The sequence below is a fragment of the Neovison vison genome, chromosome 2, assembly GCF_020171115.1.
Source record: "Neovison vison isolate M4711 chromosome 2, ASM_NN_V1, whole genome shotgun sequence".
NCBI classification, from domain to species: Eukaryota; Metazoa; Chordata; class Mammalia; order Carnivora; family Mustelidae; genus Neogale; species Neogale vison.
The window spans coordinates 54,106,854-54,128,714 of NC_058092.1; the positions used below are offsets into that span (position 1 = coordinate 54,106,854).

General features: G+C 40.9%; 1 protein-coding gene across 2 annotated transcripts in view; it reads left to right on the forward strand.

Moving 5' to 3' along the window:
- Positions 1–21,861, forward strand: part of DNAJC6 (DnaJ heat shock protein family (Hsp40) member C6) — a 139,805-nt gene extending 117,944 nt beyond the window's left edge. For both annotated transcript variants that reach the window (XM_044238385.1, XM_044238384.1), the window contains exons 12-19: positions 566–1,000; positions 3,141–3,275; positions 5,757–5,825; positions 7,042–7,161; positions 13,680–13,943; positions 16,150–16,292; positions 18,021–18,197; positions 19,493–21,861. In XM_044238385.1, coding sequence (XP_044094320.1) covers positions 566–1,000; positions 3,141–3,275; positions 5,757–5,825; positions 7,042–7,161; positions 13,680–13,943; positions 16,150–16,292; positions 18,021–18,197; positions 19,493–19,594 — 1,445 coding nt within the window. In that variant the 3' untranslated portion in view covers positions 19,595–21,861. The remainder of the gene's footprint in view (positions 1–565; positions 1,001–3,140; positions 3,276–5,756; positions 5,826–7,041; positions 7,162–13,679; positions 13,944–16,149; positions 16,293–18,020; positions 18,198–19,492) is intronic.

A 21,861-nucleotide genomic window follows, 5' to 3' on the forward strand; every position in this document is an offset into this window, starting at 1 on the left:
AAGACAGAGGAACCAGGAAAAGATCAGGAAACAGGGTTTTTGTTTTTGTTTTTGTTTTCCAAAGCACCTAGCAGTAGCACCTAGAAGATTATAATCATAATCATAATCATAATCATAATCGTAAACACTGAAGTACTACTTCATATTGGTCTGAACATTTTCCGTCTATCATCTCATGTAATTCTTACAGTGGCCAGCTGAGTTAGGTACTCTTTGTTACCCCCCTTTTGCTGAGGAGGAAACCAAGGCACAGAGCAGAGGAGAAGGAAAGTGACTTTCTCAATGTCACAGAACCAGTAAGTAGTAGAGGTGGGATTCAGACCCAGCCTGTCCAGCTGTGAAGTTCCTGCTCCTTTTCATTGTGCCGTCCTGCCTCTCAGATGCCCAACAGAGGGTGATTGAATGTCATGGGAAATACATCCCAATGGCCATTAGTAAGGGTCTGAAAGCATTGTTTGCTCAGGCCTGCTCCTTCCTGTTTCTGGAGTTCTGGACTGACTCTCTCTCCTCAAAACCAATAGTCCTGTGGCCAGTAACTAATTATGGGCATCTTTGCCTTCCTTAGATCAGAAATCAGAAAAATCGTTCTGTGAAGAGGACCACGCTGCACTAGTGAACCCAGAAAGTGAGCAGTCGGATGATGAACTTCTGACTCTGTCCAGTCCACATGGCAATGCCAGTGGTGACAAACATCATGGAGCTAAAAAGCCCAGCAAAAAGCAGCAGGAGCCAGCTGCTCCTCCACCCCCCGAGGATGTGGACCTTCTGGGCTTGGAAGGGTCTGCAGTGAGTCAGAACTTCTCTCCGCCAGTGGCGCCTCCCACCAATTCTGAACTGCTAAGTGACCTGTTTGGGGGTGGAGGGGCAGCCGGGCCTGCCCAGGCTGGCCAGTCAGGGGTAGAAGACGTGTTTCATCCAAGCGGACCTGCGTCCACCCAGTCGACACCACGCCGCTCTGCTGCCTCCACGTCTGCGTCTCCAACCCTAAGAGTGGGAGAAGGTAATGTTTTCCATGTTGTGTTGTACCTCTCAGTTTTGAATGGTAACCTTGGGGGCAAGCAGGCAGTATTGAACTTTCCTAGTCAGTGAGACTCCCTGGTCTCCCTCTTAGAGGTCTCTATCTCCAGTTAAATGGAGAATGTAAGAGGAAATAGGAATGTTGTCCATTTTGGTAGGACGGTGTAAGAGTGAATGTTTGAGCTCTTCATCCTTTCTTTGTTTTTTGTTTTTTTTTTTTTTCCCCCAGAGCTTCAATACCTGAGCTGCTTTAGTGACTTCTGCTTGGGGATGTAGAATGATACATTGTTACTAATAATAACAGCTAATATTCATGGAGTACTTACTGTTAGCCTAACATGAAATTTAACACGAAGCATGGATTCAGTTATTATAAAAATCTGGTAACTAGGTGCTATTATTGTCCCTATTTTTAGAGTTAAGGAAATGGAGGCTTAGGGTCAAATTAGTAGCATACATTTATACAGCTCGTTATTGGCGGGGCCAGGGTCCAAAACTGGGCCATTTGACTTGAGAGCTCTCTCTTAATTTTCCTGTAGTGTTTTCCTGGAATTGTGATTTTCTAAATACACTTTGGGTACCAGAGAAGTACTTGGTTACTTCAAGCTACATTCAAAGCACTTAGGCAGCAGCACTGCTGACTGTAGCCAGGTGGTTGTTTCCCAGGTGGTTTGGCTTTGCTCTGCTCATTGTTACAGGCTCAGCCTACGACTGTTCCTTGGCAGTGTTTTGAAATTTGCAAGACATTGTATGTAGCTGGGTCAGTGTTTTAGCTGCCCCTTCTTACTATCGCCAGGAACCAAGATGACATCACGTTAGGAAGAGTAAAGAGAAACACCTCAGCTCTGCACTGCTGTGGTAACCTGTGAGAACTTGCTTCCCCAAGCTAATCCTGCAGTTCCCAGGGGGCTCTCAGGGTGATGTTCATTTACAGTCATTCAGCTGGAGGTGTTCGGTGTAAAAGTGAGTCTTAAAATCACAGTATGTGGGTGTTGAGGCTCCAGCTCCTACATCAGTGACGGATGGGCCATGGTAGTACCCAGGCGCCCTGAATCTCAGGCCGTTTCCTCTCTATCTGGCTTCCCTTTATCTAGTTCCTACTCAACAAAGTGAATAAAAGATCTGTTGGAAAAAAAATGTCTGCAAGATCCAAACACCATAGTACTCAGTCAGGTTCCAAGGCCACGCACTTTGTGTGACTTTCAGTGATTCAGTTCATCACAGTCTCGTGTAGATAGTTACATTCTAGGGTCAGAGCTACAGGGGATCTTTGAGATATGAGTTAAACCCGTGCCTCAGGTTGTAGATAATGAAACTGAGGCTAAATGTATTGATTGACTTGGCCCTCTGAAACCGTTTCATATCCTGTGGGATGAAGATGATACTACTATCTGGCAGGGAGAGACTGAGAATCCACTGAAGTATTTTTCTTTGAAGGGCAGTATAAGCTCTGAGAAATGATACAACGTTGGTTTTGCTATATTGTTGCTGGAGGCCTCAGCTGCTTACTTTGTTCTGGTCGTCTAGGTACATTCACAGACTTTTCCTCACTTCACTAAATCTGCACCTGGTTTCTAGCAACTTACTGAGAGGTGGTGTTCTGAGAAAGCGTTTGAGTGACAGAGCAACACTCATTTTCTCCTCTTTCTAACTTTCAAGTGAGCCAGAGACCACAAAAAACACAAAACAGAAGTTAAGCAAAACCTGGTCAGTGGGGTTTTCTGCTGTTCACCTTGATAGCAGAGCTTGTCTGCCTGGTCTTTGTTCACTAATACATTTAGTGTGAGCACAGGCTGTTCACAGAGCATCTCCTTTGGTCCCAGCGTGGTTTTGTGGGTCATTTCTGGAGGGTCCACGAGGCCCTCATTGATGGGATTTATGGGTCATCCAGCAGATAAATCTACAGTTTTCCTTTGTCCATGAAGACATTGGTATGCCAGTCCCATTCCTGTGCAGTCCGGAATCCTCAGGTTCCACTCTTGGCCCTGGGGGAAATTGTAAGGGTAGAACGGGCCTGTGGAGTGGCCCAGGAGGCAGGCTTCATCCCAGTGACAACTCTTCAGTATTAATTTAATGAATGAACTCACAGGACGAAGAAACACGGCTTTCCTTCCATTGTCTAGGTGCCACCTTTGACCCATTTGGAGGACCTTCTAAACCATCAGGTCAGGATCTCCTGGGTTCTTTTCTGACCACGTCCAGTGCTTCCAGTGACCCCTTTCTTCAGCCTACAAGAAGTCCTTCACCTACAGTGCATGGTAAGAATGTATTTTAATTAATTAGTTAATCTCTAAAATATTTTATTTATTTGTTTGTTTATTTATTTATTTAGAGAGAATGTGTATGTGAGTGGGGAGAGGGGGCAGGGGACTGAGAGAGGGAGTGAGTCATCAAAATGGCCTTTGTGGCCCTATGTGCTCTCACACCCCAGTGCTGTGACCTCATGTCCTCTCCCTCCTGCTTTCTCCATTCTAGCCTAATATGGTCTACTGGTTAGAAGATGCTTATCACCCACTCTTGGCCAGTTAGCACCCCTTTGTTTTGTCACTGTTCTTCTTCTTTTGACCTGTGTCATGACAGTGACTGGAAAGAGTTTTCCACTACCTTGCTGGAGAAACAATTATTCCACTGTTAGTGGATCAGTTGCATCATCTTCATACAGGATAGCATATAGGTCAGACGAGAGGTTAGATTTCCCACCTCTGATTTCTACAAGGTATCACCAATCTCTTCTGAAAATCAAGAAATGTTGCCGTTGAGTTCTGCAGATATTTATTGAATATCTACTCTGAAGACAGCAATCACTTGGGATATATTATTGGAAGAAAAAGTAGATAACCATTATGAAAGGCAGAAATAGAAATTTAAAATACTAGATTACCTTTTCATCTGTATGTTCCTACATATTCAACAGATTTTACATTTCTTGAGGCTAGACAATGTCTTTTAGTTCTCTGTTCCCTAGTGCAGTGACTTACATATGGGGGGTGGTCATAAGGACTTGTGGGCTTGATCAGTAACAAAGCTGAAGTTCACCTTTCATGAAGATGGCGCCAAAGGCTAAGAAGGAAACCCCTGCCCCTCCCAAAGCTGAAGCCAAAGCAAAGGTTTTGAAAGACAAGAAGGCAGTGCTGAAAGGCGTCCACAGTCACAAAAAAATTGAAGATCCTCATGTTGCCTACATTGTAATGACTCAAGACACTGTGTCTCTGAATGAAGGTAGTCCAAATATTCTCAAAGGAGCACCCCCAGGAGAAACAAGCTTGATCACTATGCCATCATGAAGTTCCCCCTGACTACTGAGTCAGTCATGAAGAAAACAGAAGACAACAACACACATTAATTGTGAATGTCAAGATCAACAAGTACCAGATCAAACAGGCTGTGATGAAGCTCTATGACATAGACCTTGATCAGACCTGATGGAGAGAAGAAGGCATATATTCGACTGGCCCCTGACTATGATGCTTTTTGGATGTTGCCAACAAAATTGGGATCGTCTAAACTGAGTCCAGTTGGCTAAATCTAAATATAAATTTTTCCACCGTTAAAAAAAAAACAAGGTTGAAGTTCTAACATCTATTTCTACATCCTAGTTGTGTAGAAGACCAAGATCAGAGTTTAAAGGAAATCAAACAGCAAATGTTAGCAAAATTGTCTAATTTCCACCACAGTTTTCATGGGTTTCAGTATTTCATGGCAGAAGAGAAATAGAAAGGAAAGAACTATTATGACTGTTAAGGGCATGTTCTTTTTAACTCAATGACAGGAAAGTACAAGATGTCTTAGTTATTACTAAGTTGAAAGAAAACCTTGGTAATGGTAATTTCAGTGCTTTGATGTTTCTTTTGGTGGTGGTGGGGTATGTATGTGCTTAATACTATTTGCCATGTAATTTTAATGTTTGCATTTTACTCACTGATTTTATGGACAGAACCTATAGGTGCCTTAAAAAGAAATTCTTTCTTATGGTCTCTTGTTTCTTACTTGGATTTTATAGATTCAGAAAAAGCTTACTCTACCGATGTGTATTCCTCTAATATACCTGATTCTCTGTAGCTGAACATTTCTTATAAATTCTTTATTTGGAATTTTGAGAGGAGTCAGAATGATCTCTCTCAAAACTGCAGTAAGTTAGTTTTGAGTGATAATGAATGATGACACTGGCGTAGTAGTGACGTATATAGTTAGTGCTCAATACATGCTCCAATTGACTCATCATTCTCCATTCAGTCACAGCAGAGGGGAAAACAAAGTTTTAGTTCTAAGCCAATCATAGCTCTCATACACTTATTAATACCAACTTACGGCAAATGGAGTGTAAGTTTCTTTTTACCTTTTCTTGTTGGCCACTGACTTTGTGTTAAATGTAGAGGTAGAACACACAAAAATGAGTAAGATAGTTCTTACCTTCAAGGAACTAGCAATTTAACGGAGACCAGACGTATGTGTAGTTATAACTCAAAGTGTGGATGGAAGTTAAATATAGGTAAGCCAAAGAAGGAAGAGTAACAAACAGTATATGTGTTCTACCAAACTGTCATGTAAGTCACCATAGATGAAGGCACAAAAATACCAGTGTTGCAGAATCTGGGAGAGCTCAGAAGCGGAGCCAAATCACTTGGGACATTGGCAGGTCACACAGGCTTCATGGAAAGGACAGCGTTTTTTTGTGTGAACTCAGGAAAGCAGGTTCTCGGCTATTTTGTTATGATTCTTTTTCTTCTCCCCATTTGCAGCTTCTAGTACACCTGCTGTGAACATTCAGCCAGATGTTTCAGGAGGTTGGGACTGGCATACCAAACCAGGTAAAAGCAGGTTATTTTTGTGCACATTTAGCCAATTGCTGGAGCATAATCCTTTACCCAAGCTGTCATGAGTACTTGCAGAGTATTATAGCCCACCCATGCGACTTCCTAAGACTCACCTTCTGGGGGACCTTTTCACACGGCCTTTGGTGACATGATAGTAGTGTGTTTTATACATTATTTAACTATTCCCAGTTTCATTTGCTGAATGTGTCTTGAAAATAGAATTAGGCAAATATGGGTATATAGCTAACTCAGCCACTTAGAAGCACTCAGATTTTTTACAAGCCTGAATCTCCATTTTTTAATCTGCAAAATAGGGTTCATAATTCTTGTCCCACACAGTTTGCACAAATTCAAATGAAATAGCTTATATGGAATTTTCTGGCATAGAGTAGGTACTGAATAATCTGAGTTGTCTTCTTTCTTAACAAAGGTCTTGTTTTAGTGTTGAATTTGTCTATAATAAATATATTCTCTTGGGACACCTGGGTGGCTCAGTGGGTTAAAGCCTCTGCCTTCAGCTCAGGTCATGATCCCAGAGTCCTGGGATTGAGCCCCACATCAGGCTCTCTGCTTAGCAGGGAGCCTGCTTCCTCCTCTCTCTCTGCCTGTTTCTCTGCCTACTTGTGATCTCTGTCTGTCAAATAAATAAAAAAAATCTTTATAAATAAATAAATAATTCTCTTTCTTATGGCTAGTATGGTATTTCTTGAGAGCCATTTCATATGATTATATTTCCAGTCCTGTGCAAGTTAACACACACACTCATATACACATACACACTATATGCTTATCACAGCAACTTTTTGAAGCAGTTGCTATTTCCTTATTTAACCAAAAAGAAAATTTTGAATCTTAGAGAAGTTATGCAACATGCCAAGTTACTCAGCTAGGAAGCAGCAGAGTCAGAATTCAGATCCAGGCCTGACTCCAAACCTCATACAAAAGAATGAAATCAGGTGACCTGAGAGGTAAACACTGGATATAATAGTTCCCAGGGATGGCCGATAAATGACATTAGCCTCCTCTGTTCCCGGTCCCTGTTCCAAGCCACTCTTCACCTAAGTTGGAGAAATAAGGTCTAGCAACTTCTAACGAACTTGCAAACCCTGTCCTGATTTGCCCTCAAGATGAGCCGTAGCTCTGGATTTCTGAATTGCAGAATTCAGCCTCGACGACTAACTCACTTTCAATCATTTTATTTCCTTTTCAGGAAGCTTTGGAGTGGGAAGCAAGTCAGCTGCCACCAGCCCAACGGGATCCTCACATGGCACACCCACCCATCAAAACAAACCACAGACTCTGGATCCTTTTGCTGACCTTGGGACACTAGGTATGAACTCAGCAGGTTAAGATAAAAGTAGCATTTACTTTGGCTACAAAGCCTTACATCTAAATCTCTGGTGTTCTAACAAACTGGTGTCGTTACCTGGGACCTGAAATAGTATGTATTCTTAATCTTCTTATTCTTATTCTAAAATCTGAGATGGGCTTTAAAAAAAACAAAAACAAAAATGAAAACAAAACAGGCTTCAAATACTGGTTGGAATCAACTGCTAGTACACCATTTCTCCAATGCCCAATTTTGGATTAGTAACATGAGTACAGTCAGAACCTTCAGGAGCTCCTGATAACAGAGTTTGGCTCAGCAGAGGTAAGGAACATGTAGGGAAATGCTGAACAATGAGGCTGGTCACATAGGTTTGTGCCATATGGGGCCCATCACGCACAGGCCTTCCTGTGATGGTACCCTGAGACCCTCACGTTGGCATCCGTCTTCTCTCCACTGCCTACAGTGCTCTCTGATCAGTTTGCAAATTTCTATACAGAAAATAGACTCTCTATAGTATTTTCAAAGTGTTTTTCATCATATGTTAATCATCGTTGCAAGTTAAGTGTTCCATGAGCAAGTAATTTTGGAAACACCAAGTTTATTGGACTTTAATTATTGCAAAAGCTTCTGAGCATGGTGATGGTATTCATGGTGATATTCCCCAAAAGGATACAGTTGGCAGGGTTCTCAAACCATCTCACCAAGGAACTTTTTTTGAAGGAGCAGCTTTTTGGACTAGTATGCCGTGAAACCTTTTCTTTCTCTTTTTTCCTTCTTCCTTTGGGTAGTGCGGAGTTAAATAAGGATAGAGTATCCCAGACACAAAGCTTTGAATTGGCCATGCAGATAGTTTAGGTTCTCAAGAGAGCCCTTCTTTGGGCACCTGGGTGGCTCAGTGGGTTAAGCCTCTGCCTTCAGCTCAGGTCATGATCTCAGGGTCCTGGGAACGAGCCCTGCATAGGGCTCTCTGCTCAGCAGGGAGCCTTCTTCCCCCTCTCTCTATGCCTGCCTCTCTGCCTACTTGTGATCTCTCTCTGTGTCCAATAAATAAATAAAATCTTTAAAAAACAAAAAAAAGAGAGAGCCCTTCTGAAGCTTGAGAGCTTAATCATCTGCAGGGGTTGAGAGCATGACTCCATTTTTGCCAGTAATTGTGTCAGAACCTTGACCTTCCATCATAAACTCCTTAGATTTTTTTTTTTTCTTTTAAGAACTCTCAAAGTCATTTTCCTTTCTTTCCTTTTCCTTTTTAATATACATTTTGAATTTTAAAATAATAATATCAGGTGAAATTCTGTGTCAAATAAAATCTTATTCACTGCTCATTTTTTATCCATTCAACAGCTGTTTACTAAGTGCCCTCTGTGTGCTAATATTGTCTTAATAAAAACCAACCACACAAAGAAAACCAAAACAAAATTCCTGCCTTCCTAAAGCCTATATTCTAGAAAGGGAAAGAAACAGTAAATGAGTAAGTATATAATATTGTATCAAATTAAAAAAAAAACAATGTTATTTTAAGAGTTTTACATGTATCATTCCGTTTAATCTCCTTTGTAATCTTTAGAAGTATTGGGACTGGTATCCTCATTTTGCAGATGAGAAAACTGGGGCCCAAACGATTAAGTAACACACCCAAGTCCCATGGTTTCAACCCCCTGAAGCTCTGGAGCTCACACTCATGAACCCTTCTTAAGGCATATGGGGAAAAAAAAAAAGGAAAGAGCGTGTGAATGATGGACGGCCTGGGGTGTTATTTTAGGTATCAAGTGGTTAGGAAAGGCCTCTCTGGAGAGGTGATCTTTATAGAAGATTCTTTTTAAAATTCCAGCCTCACATTCTGCATTTAGTTGTCATGTCATTTTAGAAACGAATCTGGAATGGTTCCTTTGCCCTTTTTTTTTCTTCCTTTTTTTCTTTGCATGACATGGATCCTTGAGGGATATGGACCAGGTGAGAAAGTCTCAATTTGGTTTTGATGTTAACTTTGATCACTTGCTTTAAGGGGTGTCTGCCAGGTTTCTTCATTACAAAGTTACCATTTTTTCCCTTTGTAATTAATGAGTAATCTGGAGATAATTTGAGGCTATCCTCTCTGAGAATATCTTATTCTCCATCTGAATTAGCTACTGGTTTTAGCAGTCATTAGTGATTCTTGCCTGAAGCAGTTATTACTATGGTGGTTGTGAAATTGTGATTATCTGATTCTGCCCTTGTTTTTGTATATATTAATTGGCACTCAACTGTAAAAAAGAGTCTCTTTTTCTTTCTCTCTCATCCGTTTGGACTAATGGATTTTTTTTTTTAAAGATTTATTTAGATTTATTTATTTATTTGACACAGATTGAGAGAGAGAGATCACAAGTAGGCAGAGAGGCAGGCAGAGAGAGGAGGAAGCAGGCTCCCCACTGAACAGAGAGCGTGATGCAGGGCTCAATCCTAGGACCCTGAGATCATGACCTGAGCCAAAGGCAGAGGCTTAACCCACTGAGCCACCCAGGCACCCCAGTGGATTCTTTTTTTATTCATTACTATCATTACTTTCTGTAATGTTCATGTCTCAGATTTAGTTTGGTTTGTGAAAACTCTTTTTTTTTTTTTTTTTCCCTGGCTCCTCCGTCCTTTTCACTTGTGTCCATCAGTTTTTGAGAACCTTCCTTCTTTATGGTACAATAAGATGCTCCAGGCTTATCTTGAAATATTTGTTCCCCGGTCCTAAAATCAGTCATTCTCCAAGGAATCCTTATTCTCTTTTGTGGAAAATGGCATTTGGAAACCAAGGTCTGTGTGCCAAGTGTGTTCATTGGTACTGGGGTGAGTGTCATTGCTCTGCCTTTCAGAAGCTAGAGAGAGGAGATGAGCAGGCGTAATTGAAATATAAAATCCCATCCAGTATGGCAGGACTCTTCCGTACCTTGCCCTATTCTGCATATGTGGCTTCCATTGCTCTGGATCTCAACAACACTAACTGTCCTACTACAAAAATATTGTATCACTACAATAATGATCCTGCTGGGAGGAGTTCAGGAGTTCTTTGCCAGTTTTGAAAGATAGTAATTCTTACAACTGCTGGGAAAACTGGTTTCCTAAATTTCTTTATTTTTCAAGTCACATAATTTAGGAAAGGTAAGTGACTTTTCTAAAGCCACACAGTGAACAGGTCATAAGCAAGGGCTACAAGCCAGAATTTTTGATATCCTGGCAATCGCTTTGAGGATTAAAATGAAACTTCCAAATTACATAGCTGCAATTCAGAAAAGGCAAAAGACAGTGTCCTTCTCCTAAAGATATTTTCACATTCAGCAATTCTGATGCGAATACCAGTGCCTTAGTTTTTCCCGTAGACATTCTGATCTAATTGGTCTGGCTGTGGCCTGAGTGTAGGGAATTTTAAAAGCTCCCTGGGTGATTATAATGCACAACCAAGGCTGATAACCACTGCTTTGGCTTTTAATGAGGATAGCAGTGGCCTCTAGGTTTAGCTGCTGCTTTACATTTTTGTCAGTTCCCTGCTTCAGTAGCATTAAAAATTAAATTTCTGAACATGGGTAGAGAATATTCTGGAAGATTAGGCATCAGAAAGTCTTACAATGTTGATGAGCCCCTTGAGAGCAGGATCAGCATTTGCCTTTTCACTACCGTGTTGCAGCCTAGCATGTGAAAGATGCTCGATAGTGTTTTATAAATGAATGAATAAATGGCAGTGTAATGGGAATACGGAAGATTACTTTTTTTAAGTTTTTAGGCTTTTCCATATTTATTGAATTTTAAATTATATATATGGATATATATATATTCTGAATTTATCTATCTATATTCAGAAGGAAGATAGTAAGCTTCCTTAAACTGTAAAATGAAATCCCAGTGCAGAATGAATACCCAGTCTAAGGTGTATGTTGATGTGCTGTTGACAGGGGCTCATGAAAGAGGCTTCAGGCTCTGAGTTACCCACTGACAGGGGGCAATGCCAAGCTTCAGAGTTTCTGTCATTACCTTTTTCTATTACCAAGTATTTATTGAGCCCTTATGATGTACTGGTGTATACTGGGCATATGAACTTGCATCATAATATAACATGTAATGCCTTCTAATTTACTTAATTCAGGGTTTGTGAAATATTTTCATATAGCCTTTGTGTCTTTATGGTATACCTGTGATATAGATGTAGTTCTGGTTTTACAAATGAGGAAACTGAGGCTCCATGAGTTGAAGTTTTTCACTGAGCTTCAGAAGAACAAGGATTCTCTGTAGATCGTATTCCTAGTGCTGCGTCCCCAGCTCTCAGCACAGGAGATGGCACATAGATGCTCTATAAATACTGATGAGTGAATGTATGGATGGTGAATGACTAGATGGATGGATGAGTAAATGCGTTCATGAATGGGTGATAGAGCTGAGACTGAAACTCAGATTGACTCCAAGTTATAGTGTCCATAGGCAGCATTCCCAGTGAGGAAGGAAGGAGTCCTAGATGAATAAAGGGAAAAGCCTATAGAGAGAAGAGACAGTAAGGGGTAACTTGCAGTGACAGGCTCAGAGATTAGCGGAGGAATTAGGGATCATGGGTACAATAAATGAGCATGACATTTGGAGGTAGGATGCCTATTGTCAAGCCCCTGCACTGTTAACTAGCTGTGTGATCATGAGCACGTCAGGAAATGTCCCTGAGTTTCGGATTTTCTTGTTGTCAAAGTGGGGTCAACGTGAAAAATTGCTCAACATCACTTGGCATCACGGAGATACAAATCAAAACCACAATGAGATACTGGTCAGAATGGCTAAAGTTAACAGTTCAGGAAACAACAGATATTGGCAAGGATGTGGAGAAAGGGGAGCCTTTTTACACTGTTGGTGGGAATGCAAACTGGTGCAACCACTCTGGAAGACAGTATGGAGGTTTCTCAAAAAGTTAAAGATAGAGCTACCCTATGATCTAGCAATTGCACTATTAGGTATTGATCCAAAGGATACAAACAGTGATTTGAAGGGGCACATGTACCCCAATGTTTATAGCAGCAAAATGTCCACAATAACCAAACTGTGGGAAGAGTCTAGATGTCCACTGACAGATGAAACGGTAGAGGAGATGTGGTATAGATATATGATGAAATATTACTTAGCCATCAGAAAGAATGAACTCTTGCCACTTGCAATAATGTAGATGAAACTAGAGGGTATTATGCTAAGAGAAATCAATCAGAGAAAGACAAATATTATATGAGTTCATTCATATGTGGGATTTAAGAAACAAATCAGTTGAACATAGGGGAAGGGAAGGAAAAATAAGAGAATATCAGAGAGGAAGACAAACTGTAAGAGACTCTTAACTATAGAAAACTAAATGAAGGTTGCTGGAGGGGAGCTGAGTGGGGGGATGGGGTATCTGGGTGATGGGAATTAGGAGTGATGGAAGTGATGGAGTGATGGAATGAGCACTGGGTATTATATGCACCTGATGGATCACTGAATTCTACCTATGAAATTAATAATATACCATATGTTAATTAAATTTAAAATAAATCTAAATATAAAAATAAGTACTTATGGATTAAAATATAAAAACTATAAAGGGGGATCAGTAGTACTGCCTACCTCCTTAAGAGTGTTGTATAGATTGAAAGCAATAATATACACAAGCATATTTTGTACATAAATGTTAGTTATTTTATTATCACTGTTACTTTGGGTTTGGTGCGTGAAAGATCACTACATTCCAGTTTCTCATTTTACGTCTTTAAACACAAGCCACAGCTGGTCTTTGTATTCTGGAAACAGCCCAGCATGTACGCAGTGAGTACTTAAAAGTTAGGAGGTTGTGGAATCAGAATTCTATTTAGATTCCTGGCACAAACTAATAATTTTTTTCAGCTTGAGTAAGATCCTTTGCCTGGTTCAAAGTTGTCTTAGCGTTGGCTGTGTTTACTCTCCTGCAATGAAATGCAGGAAGTGTGAAATTGAAACCTACTTGTGAGATTTCAGAGCATCTTTGTTTACTCTTGGGCACTCTCACCACTGTTGTTCTTAACAACAAGCAATGATTACTCTTGATCATTGACAGGTAAGTAGTACCTTAGTGAGCGAACATATTTTGCTTTATTCTCTGTTCTTGTCATTTTGTAGTTTTTCTTCCGGTGAAGAGAACAGAATGTGCTTAGAAGGTGGGAGGGAGAGAAGAGATGGCGCAGTGGGAAAAGCTGGGGCCCTTCAGGCTTGGCGTCAAAGACCCGGATTCCAGTCTCAGTTCTGTCACTTGCCGGCTGTGTGACTCGGAAAAAAATCACCTAACCGCTCTGGACTGCAGTTTGTTTATCTGAAGAAAATGATGCGGCTATTAATACATACCTAAAAATGTCACTGTGGAGATTAAAGGAAACACATACCTGCAGTTTCTTTAACTATTAGGAAGGTTACTTGTGTTATCAGTCGAAGTAATTTCCACTAAAATCACTGAAAACAGTAACTTGGGACAAGGCTCTTCAAAATAGCATTCCTGTCTCTTTCTCTCTTTGTTTCCGTAGGTAGTTCTTCATTTGCCAGCAAACCCACCACACCAACTGGATTGGGTGGAGGATTTCCACCTCTCAGCTCACCGCAGAAAGCATCTCCCCAGCCCATGGGGGGAGGGTGGCAGCAGGGAGGGAGCTACAGCTGGCAGCAGACACCGTCTAAACCACAGACCGGCGTCCCCCACTCGTCTCCCCAGCACCGACCCAACTACAACGTGAGCTTCTCAGCCATGCCTGGGGGGCAGAGTGAACGTGGGAAAGGATCAGCTAATTTGGGTAAGGATGATGGTGTGTAGCCTGACCAGAGGATAGCCTGTATTGTCATATTACCTGTGTGTATGTATGTCCGAAGGAGACAGAACACAATTCCAGTGCTTTCTGAGTGAATCTTAGAGTTGTAGAGACACACCATGATCCCTACCTCCCACTCTGTGCCTGAAGCACCCGGGTTTACCATGCTCTTAACACTTAGGTCATTTTGTGATGCTAGTTCACTTGTCTGTCTCTTTCCACCTGGAGACCGGATGGAGAGCAGGGCCTGTGTCATGTTCTCATTGGCACCTAGCTTAGTAGGCACTAAGTAATACTGAGTGCATGTGAATGGAGGGGTAGCTGGTTCTTGAAGCTGTTATTCCTTTGGAAGAGGGAGTAGAAGAGAAAGTTTGGGAACCTTGCAAGCACTGTTCATATTTGCCCTTGGATCCTGATTAGAGGAGGGTGTCTGTCCTGGACATTTAGTCTTGGTTGTGCTCTGATTGGTGGATATTTCTGAGATCATTCGGTTTTCTATGATGGTTTTTTCCTCTCTTCTGAGAAGAAACTTAAAAGAACACAAAGTGGGCCAAGAGCTAAGGCTAGAGGATACTCTGGATAGGCCTCCTTCTTTTCTTTTCTTGAATGGGATTCTTGATAACAAGGAAAAAGTGATATATTTTGCCTAGCAGGGGTGGTTAAATTTGAGTTTGTTAAACAGCCTATTATAATGTATTTTACATTTCAGTTGATCTGATCGTATTCAAGAACTAAATGTGGAGGGATGTGGTGAGGAAATAGGCCTTTCTCTCTATGGAACGGGGAAAGGAAACTCTGCTTTTTCTAGTCACTGTAGTTTACTGTATGTCAGGTGCTATTCCAACCAGTTTCATATATTATTTCATATGACCTTCAAAACCAACCCCATGTCATAGATTAAAAAAAAAAATCTATGACGGAGATAAATAATTTAAGTCCATGTGGCTTTTAAGTGGCAAGGGCAAGATTGGAACCCAGGCAGTGTGGCTCCAGAACCCCTTCTCTTAACTGTCACACTCTACCGGATATGACACAGGTGCCTTCTCAAAGTAATAACATGACAGGGATTTTTGTTGTTGTTGGGAATATGTAACATCATGTTTGTTCTTTGGTTAGCAGTGGATATTGCTTGGACAATTCCATAGAGCCATGTGGCTTTCCCTCCGTTTTGTATTTTGAGTAGATGTAGGGCGATTGGCTTCAGTCAGCAGAACATTGTGGAGTGCTCATCTTCAGTGTAGAGAACATCAGCATTATGGCAGTGAACAAGACAGACAAATACCGTCATCTCAGAGCACCTACATTTTAGCATGTGCATGTGCGGGTGCGTGTGTCTTATAGTATAGACATGGCAAATGGGTTTCAATTCACATGCCAGCATTGATTGATGGGCATTGACAGCATAGATGTCTGTGTTTGGGTTCTGTTCTGTTTTAATTTAATAAACATTTAAATAGTCAGGCACTATTCTAAACCCTTTAAAATGTTAACGTATCAGTTCTCACAACTGGTATTGTTAACACCATCCCTGTTTTACAGATGAGGAAACTGAGGCATGCACATGATAGCTGACTTGCTTCAACATTACATTGCCAGTAAGTGGCAGAGCTATGATTAAAGTCTGGGGATCCCAGCCCCAGAGACTTTGCTCTTTGCCACCATGCTAGGCTGCCTCTCCAAACATTAAGAAGGATTATGAAGCCACAAGCAGACTTGGTGAAAAAGAGCACTGTGCAGGACTCAGACTGCCAGCTGGGTGTGGGCAGGAAAGCAGTGGCATCCATGGACTGCAAGTACCTAAACTCACGTGTTAGCCGCATCACTGATACTAACTAGTTCTATGACTGGGGTGGGAGGGGGGTGTGCATCACAAGTATCCTCAGCTATGAGAAGATGATACAGTGGGAAAGGTGTTATGGAGTTGGATTTAGTCTAACAATCCAGCCAGGAGTCCTAACTTTGCGATGGATATGGTCTATGATTCTGGGCAAATCTCTTAGTTTCTCCAGACCTCATTTTCCTCATCTGTCACATGGGCATGAGAGTCTCATACCCTGTTCATTGGGTAAGTATAAGGAGTAAGAGGATTAATGCATGTGAAAGCACCTTGGAGACCCTAAGTGTTATGAGGTGATAGGATTTTGTGTTTAAGAGTAAAATTATAATGATTTTTTAAAAAATTCTGTTGCAGAAGGGAAACAAAAAGCAGCTGACTTTGAAGACCTACTTTCTGGTCAAGGTTTCAATGCACACAAAGACAAAAAGGGGCCTCGAACAATAGCTGAGATGAGAAAGGAGGAAATGGCTAAGGAAATGGATCCTGAGAAATTGAAGGTGAGTGAGCCCCTGGCCCAGTGTGATTATTTGGTGTGACAGTCATGTGAGATCAGGGGGTGTGGAGCCATCAGTGTTCCTGGTTCCTGGCTTCCTCACTGCTTCCCTCCACTTTCCACCAGAGCAGTTCTACTTTTATCTGTTTTGATTCTAGAAGTCTAGGTAGCATTGGATTTGGGGAAAAAGAATATTTCCTCATTTAAAAAAACAGTTATAAACCAGGTACTCCTGATTTAGCCTGGAAACCAAAGGGTGGTTACATGGATAAATTGTGTGAGGTAGTGGAGAACAGGTCTGTAAAAGATCAAGAGAACTGGAATGTTCTCACAGATGGAGAGGTTGAATTCCTACCTGACGAAATATGCTGACACTAGAACTAACTGGGAGAAGGCGCTGTAATCTGTTACTGCATTAAAGGATCTCCAGAACCAGGATTAGCACAGCCAGTCCATTTTACACATTTTGAAAAAATGTAACATATTTCCAGACAATTTGAACATTTGTTTAAGATCCAAAGATCCTTGGATACTCTTTTTTTAAAAAATCTTATTTATTTTATTTGACAGAGAGAGATCACAAGTCGGCAGAGAGGCAAGCCGAGAGAAAGGAGGAAGCAGGCTCCCCACTGAGCAGAGAGCCCGATTGAGGGGGGCTGATCCCAGGACCCCGAGATCATGACCCTAGCCGAGGCAGAGGTTCAACCCAATGAGCCACCCAGGCGCCCCATGGGATACTCTTTTGAGGGCAATACGGGATCCTTTGTTTGCATGCTTGCCTTTTTATTTCATGTAAAACCACAGAGGTTTCATTTTTCTTACAAAACTCTGTGCTTCATCTCAGTAACTCTGTGCTTAATCTCAGTTTGTTCGTTAGGCAACAGTTTCCTATGAAAGAAAGTGGTTTAAGTCTTTTAAACTACGGTTGATTATTTAGTTGGTACAAGGTATTTAGTTGCTTAGGAGAGTAGCCATCCTTCACCTTGGCTAAGCCATCACTCATCAACAAGTACCTTCTGAGCATCTATTATGTGCTAAATGCTGGTGCATTCTTACAAACCCTTCAACGTAATCACCTCATTTGCTCAAACTGAGAATATTCAGATTCATATAACTACTTGGATTCATTCATTTGATAGTTTTTGAGCAGTATTTTGAACCAGGCATGTTATTTGGCTCTTGAGTTCCACTGATGTATAGGAAACAGTACTTTTTCTCAAACAGCTCTGCGTAATGGCAAAGAAAGACAGGTGATTTCGATAAAGTATTACATATTGATAGAAACATGCTCAAGGGATTAGCTCAGAGAAATGTGTTCTTTTTTTCAAGGGGTATTTATTTGGTGTCTGTCTGCCAGACACTACACTAGACAGAGGCAGAGAGCAGAGACCAAAGTAGACATGGGTGTGCCTCCACAGGGTCCAAGCTTTAGAAATGGGATTAACTCCGGGAGTGGGGCCAAGAGGAAGGAATTCAAGTTGGCAAGGGCAAAAAGTAGGAAAGTCCTGAGCAGGCTTTAAAAGGATGATGAAGGGTCAGCCAGAAAGACAGGTTAGGAGATGGATGTGGAAAAGGATCCCAAGTTCAGGAAACAGCTTGGCATATGCACAGAGTCCCAAGTAGTTGAGCCCCAAGTAGTTGATGTCGCTGAGGCAGGAGGGGTTTCCAGAGTCTTGATGGAGACCTTGGGGATTGAAACATTTGAATTTCCTAATTCCCTCTGCGTTGACAGATTCTGGAATGGATTGAAGGCAAAGAGAGAAATATCAGAGCACTTCTGTCCACGATGCACACGGTGCTGTGGGCTGGGGAGACCAAGTGGAAACCAGTGGGCATGGCGGACCTGGTAACACCTGAGCAGGTGAAAAAGGTGTACCGGAGGGCTGTGCTGGTGGTGCACCCGGATAAAGTGAGTACAACCTGCCCTTGATGAAGCAGGAGGAATGAAACTATACAATCCAACACAACAATGGAATGAGGGGCCTTTACTAGGTGTATGATTTACCGCCGCGTAATTTTTAGGGATTGGATGTAATTGTGTCCTGGCGTATAATAGTAAGGGTGGGCTAAGAGCTTGACAGAGGAAAACTTTTCTCTTGTAGAGATGTGGCAGGATGTTTAGCTACAGCTCGAGGGAAGAAGCTTTAGCATGTAGTTGGCAAAATTGGTGGGAATCAACAAAGTATTCAAAATGGACCTAAAATCGTCATTCTGTTGATGATGCCAGTTTATGTTTTCATGGAAGTGTATAAACATATAGGTGCTCTCCAACATCAGAAGCTACCGGATGGCCCCAACTGAAATCCTCATAAGACGAAGAAACCTCTTAGACGGAAGTGAATCACCTTGCTGTCATATAGACAAACTTGGTTTTATTTATACCAGCCCTGTTATGTGAGGCTATGGTTGAAATGCCACTTGGGAACACATGCTTGAATTTCATATATTTGATTTTCATTTCTCTATACTTTTTTTTTTTTTTTTAAGATTTTATTTATTTATTTGACAGACAGATCACAAGTAGGCAGAGAGGCAGGCAGAGAGAGAGAGAAGGAAGCAGACAGCCCGATGCGGGGCTTGATCCCAGGATCCTGAGATCATGACCTGAGCTGAAGGCAGAGGCTTTAACCCACTGAGCCACCCAGGCGCCCCTCATTTCTCTATTCTTTTGATGACTAGTCTGAAGAAGAGAATTAATCAGAAACAAAGCATTTCAGTGAATCAAAAGAGAAAGAGGAACAGGAACCTAGGAAAATACACAAACCCTGCACCTATGTTATGGGTTTCCAAGAACTTAATTTTTTTTTGAAATTGGAAAATAGAGGAGTTTACTAATTTAAATTAAATTAATTTAATTAAATTAAAATTAATTAAATTAAATTAATTTACTAATTATAGATAGGCTGTCCTGAGCCTTTGTCATTGGTAAGTACTTCTGGAGAATGGGTCCATCTTTCACTACTCAGTAAGTGCTCTGTATCTACTCATTCACGGACTACTGTTACCGTATGTCAATGCCTAAGGGGAGGGAGTTCTGGGGAGGCCATAATCATTAGGGTCACATAGATTAAGCTATAAAAAGAGAAATGGCCTAATAGAAAAACATTTCAATTACTTGGAGCCCCCCTATTAGCAGTGAAAATTGTAATACAGGTAAAATTTTGGTCTGTAGTATGTAATATGTTGTTTTATTTTTTTCTACAGGCTACCGGGCAACCCTATGAACAATATGCAAAGATGATTTTCATGGAGCTCAATGATGCCTGGTCTGAATTTGAAAATCAAGGTCAAAAGCCCTTGTATTAACATATGAACTTTTCCATCTCTGCGGCAGACCTGTGCTAATGCTTAGTGTGCGTCACAATTCTGAAGTTTTCACAGGTGAACCCAAAACTCTAGTAACATGTTTCCAGTACTAAACTGTTAAGTTACTCATGAATTAATTCCTCACTGATAAGGACTGTGGATGTTTGTTTCCTCAAGTCCCCACTATAAAAAGTCCAAAGCAGGGAAGGAACTTTTAGTCAGACAACCTTGTGGAGTTACAAGATTCCAGCCTGCCCTCTGGGGAGCAGACTCAGCATTTTGTGGGGAAATGGAAAACTGAGGCCACCAAAGGCATAACACCATCTCATTGTCTGAGAACAGGAATAATGAGCAAAAGCTATGCTAATTGGATTACATGATGGATTTTAACTAATGGTTTTTAGATTTTATTGGAAAGATGTAATTTGAGCCATGGCTTTACATAGATTCTAGGAACACAACCATTGAATATTTTATTTTTATGGAAATTTACAATGGTCTTTAGCATAATACTGTATACTTCTTTTGGTCAAGAGGACTAACTCATGTAAAAGAACTTGAACTGTGGAAAGTGATTGTATTACAATACAGTGATTGCCAACTCTTCCTGGATAAGCTAAAACTTAATGGAAATGCTGAGTAGAGAAAACAGGGACACTGTGGAGATAGAAATCTTTGTTCCTGGTCAGAAAGTTGGGCTGCTACTTTCCTCTCCCTTTAGAAAACTGTGGTTGCTTAAAGAAAATGTCTTAATGATGTAACTAAAATTCTAAACCTAATTTGAAAGAAATTTACAATTTTGCCATAAGGCTTCATGCTCTTCTTTTGCTTAAGTCAGGAAAATGTTCTTAGCTGGAAATAGGTTGCGAGGCAGTTTGGCACAGTCACAGTGTATCAGGCCTGATACCCCGTAAGGAGTCCCTGTCCTCTAGGTCTGTGAGCGGTGGTGCTGAGGGCATAGCAAACCCACACTGAACACAAGTAATGAGGTAGGCGCAGTGGCGGGGTGGGGCGGGGGAGGGGGGAGCTGTGCTCACCTTCCCACCAAGTTAGGTGGGGGCTTGTCAGGATTTGCTTGGAGGAACTGTGTCTTCCTCCCACCTATTGCAACTGGATCCTTGGATTCTTACAGTGGGTTTATTGTTTTGAAAGTAGCTGGGGGTCTACAGAACAGCATACACACAGGGACATCTGTGAAAGCAAAGCCAGAAGGAGACCTTTGCAGACTTCACACTGGTTGGATTTCAGTCCAGCGTTTTGGCTGTTTCTCATTTTGAGGGCTCAGCAGTTGCTATCCCGTGACTTCAGGAAGTCTCTCTGGGTGTGCACATACACAAAGTGCATAGTATATCTATGCAAAGCAGATGGGCAAAAAGATTTCCATGCTAATCTTAAAAGGTTCGTGCTCAATATTGTGAAAAGCTTTCAGAAGTTGTTTTTAAAAGACAATCATTTTTTGTTTCCATTTTAATTTTCTTGTGGCAAACTGTACCAGAAAAGCAGCATGTCAGAAATACTTTATGTTCTATATAGAACTTGTTCTTTCTTGCTTGCTCACTTACTTTCTCTTCCTTTTTTGTTATGTTTGTTATTTATTTTACTCTTTATTGACAATGTGAAACTTGCAGAAAATGTTCTCTTTTTAAATATACAGCTGTAAACTGTTCAAGGTAACTATAACAAACTAGGTGTTATTTATTAACGTATAATGAAATAATGTTTGATCCAGTATGTGCTTGTCTTATTTAAAACTGGAATGTGAGACATGTTGCTGTGACCTGGTTTTTTTTTTTTTTTCCATTCTCATTCACATTTGTAGATATTGTGTGAACTACAGTATATAATGATAATAATTAAAAGGATATAATGTGAATGTCACGTACATTTTGAAATGATAGAACTATATTAGCTTTGTATCATGTTTGGGTAATTCATCAATGTTCACAGTATAAAACATCATTAAACATTATGTAATTAGCAAGAGAAAGAATCTTACCTAACTTATTAAATTTGGGATTTCCTTCATCTCTCTTCCAGATACATTATAATTCTGGACCCCTATTTATCTCAAAACTCTTAACATATGCAGACCAACAGGTTTTTGCATTCCTTTTAAATATCTGGTTGTGACAAAGCTTGTTGTTGATCAGATTCACTGTTTCATTCATGTTTGTTGTAATATATTTTTTGTTTTGTAAATATGTTACACACAACAAAATGTGATTGGTCTAAAATATTTGTAATGTATATTAAAAGGCTCAAAAATA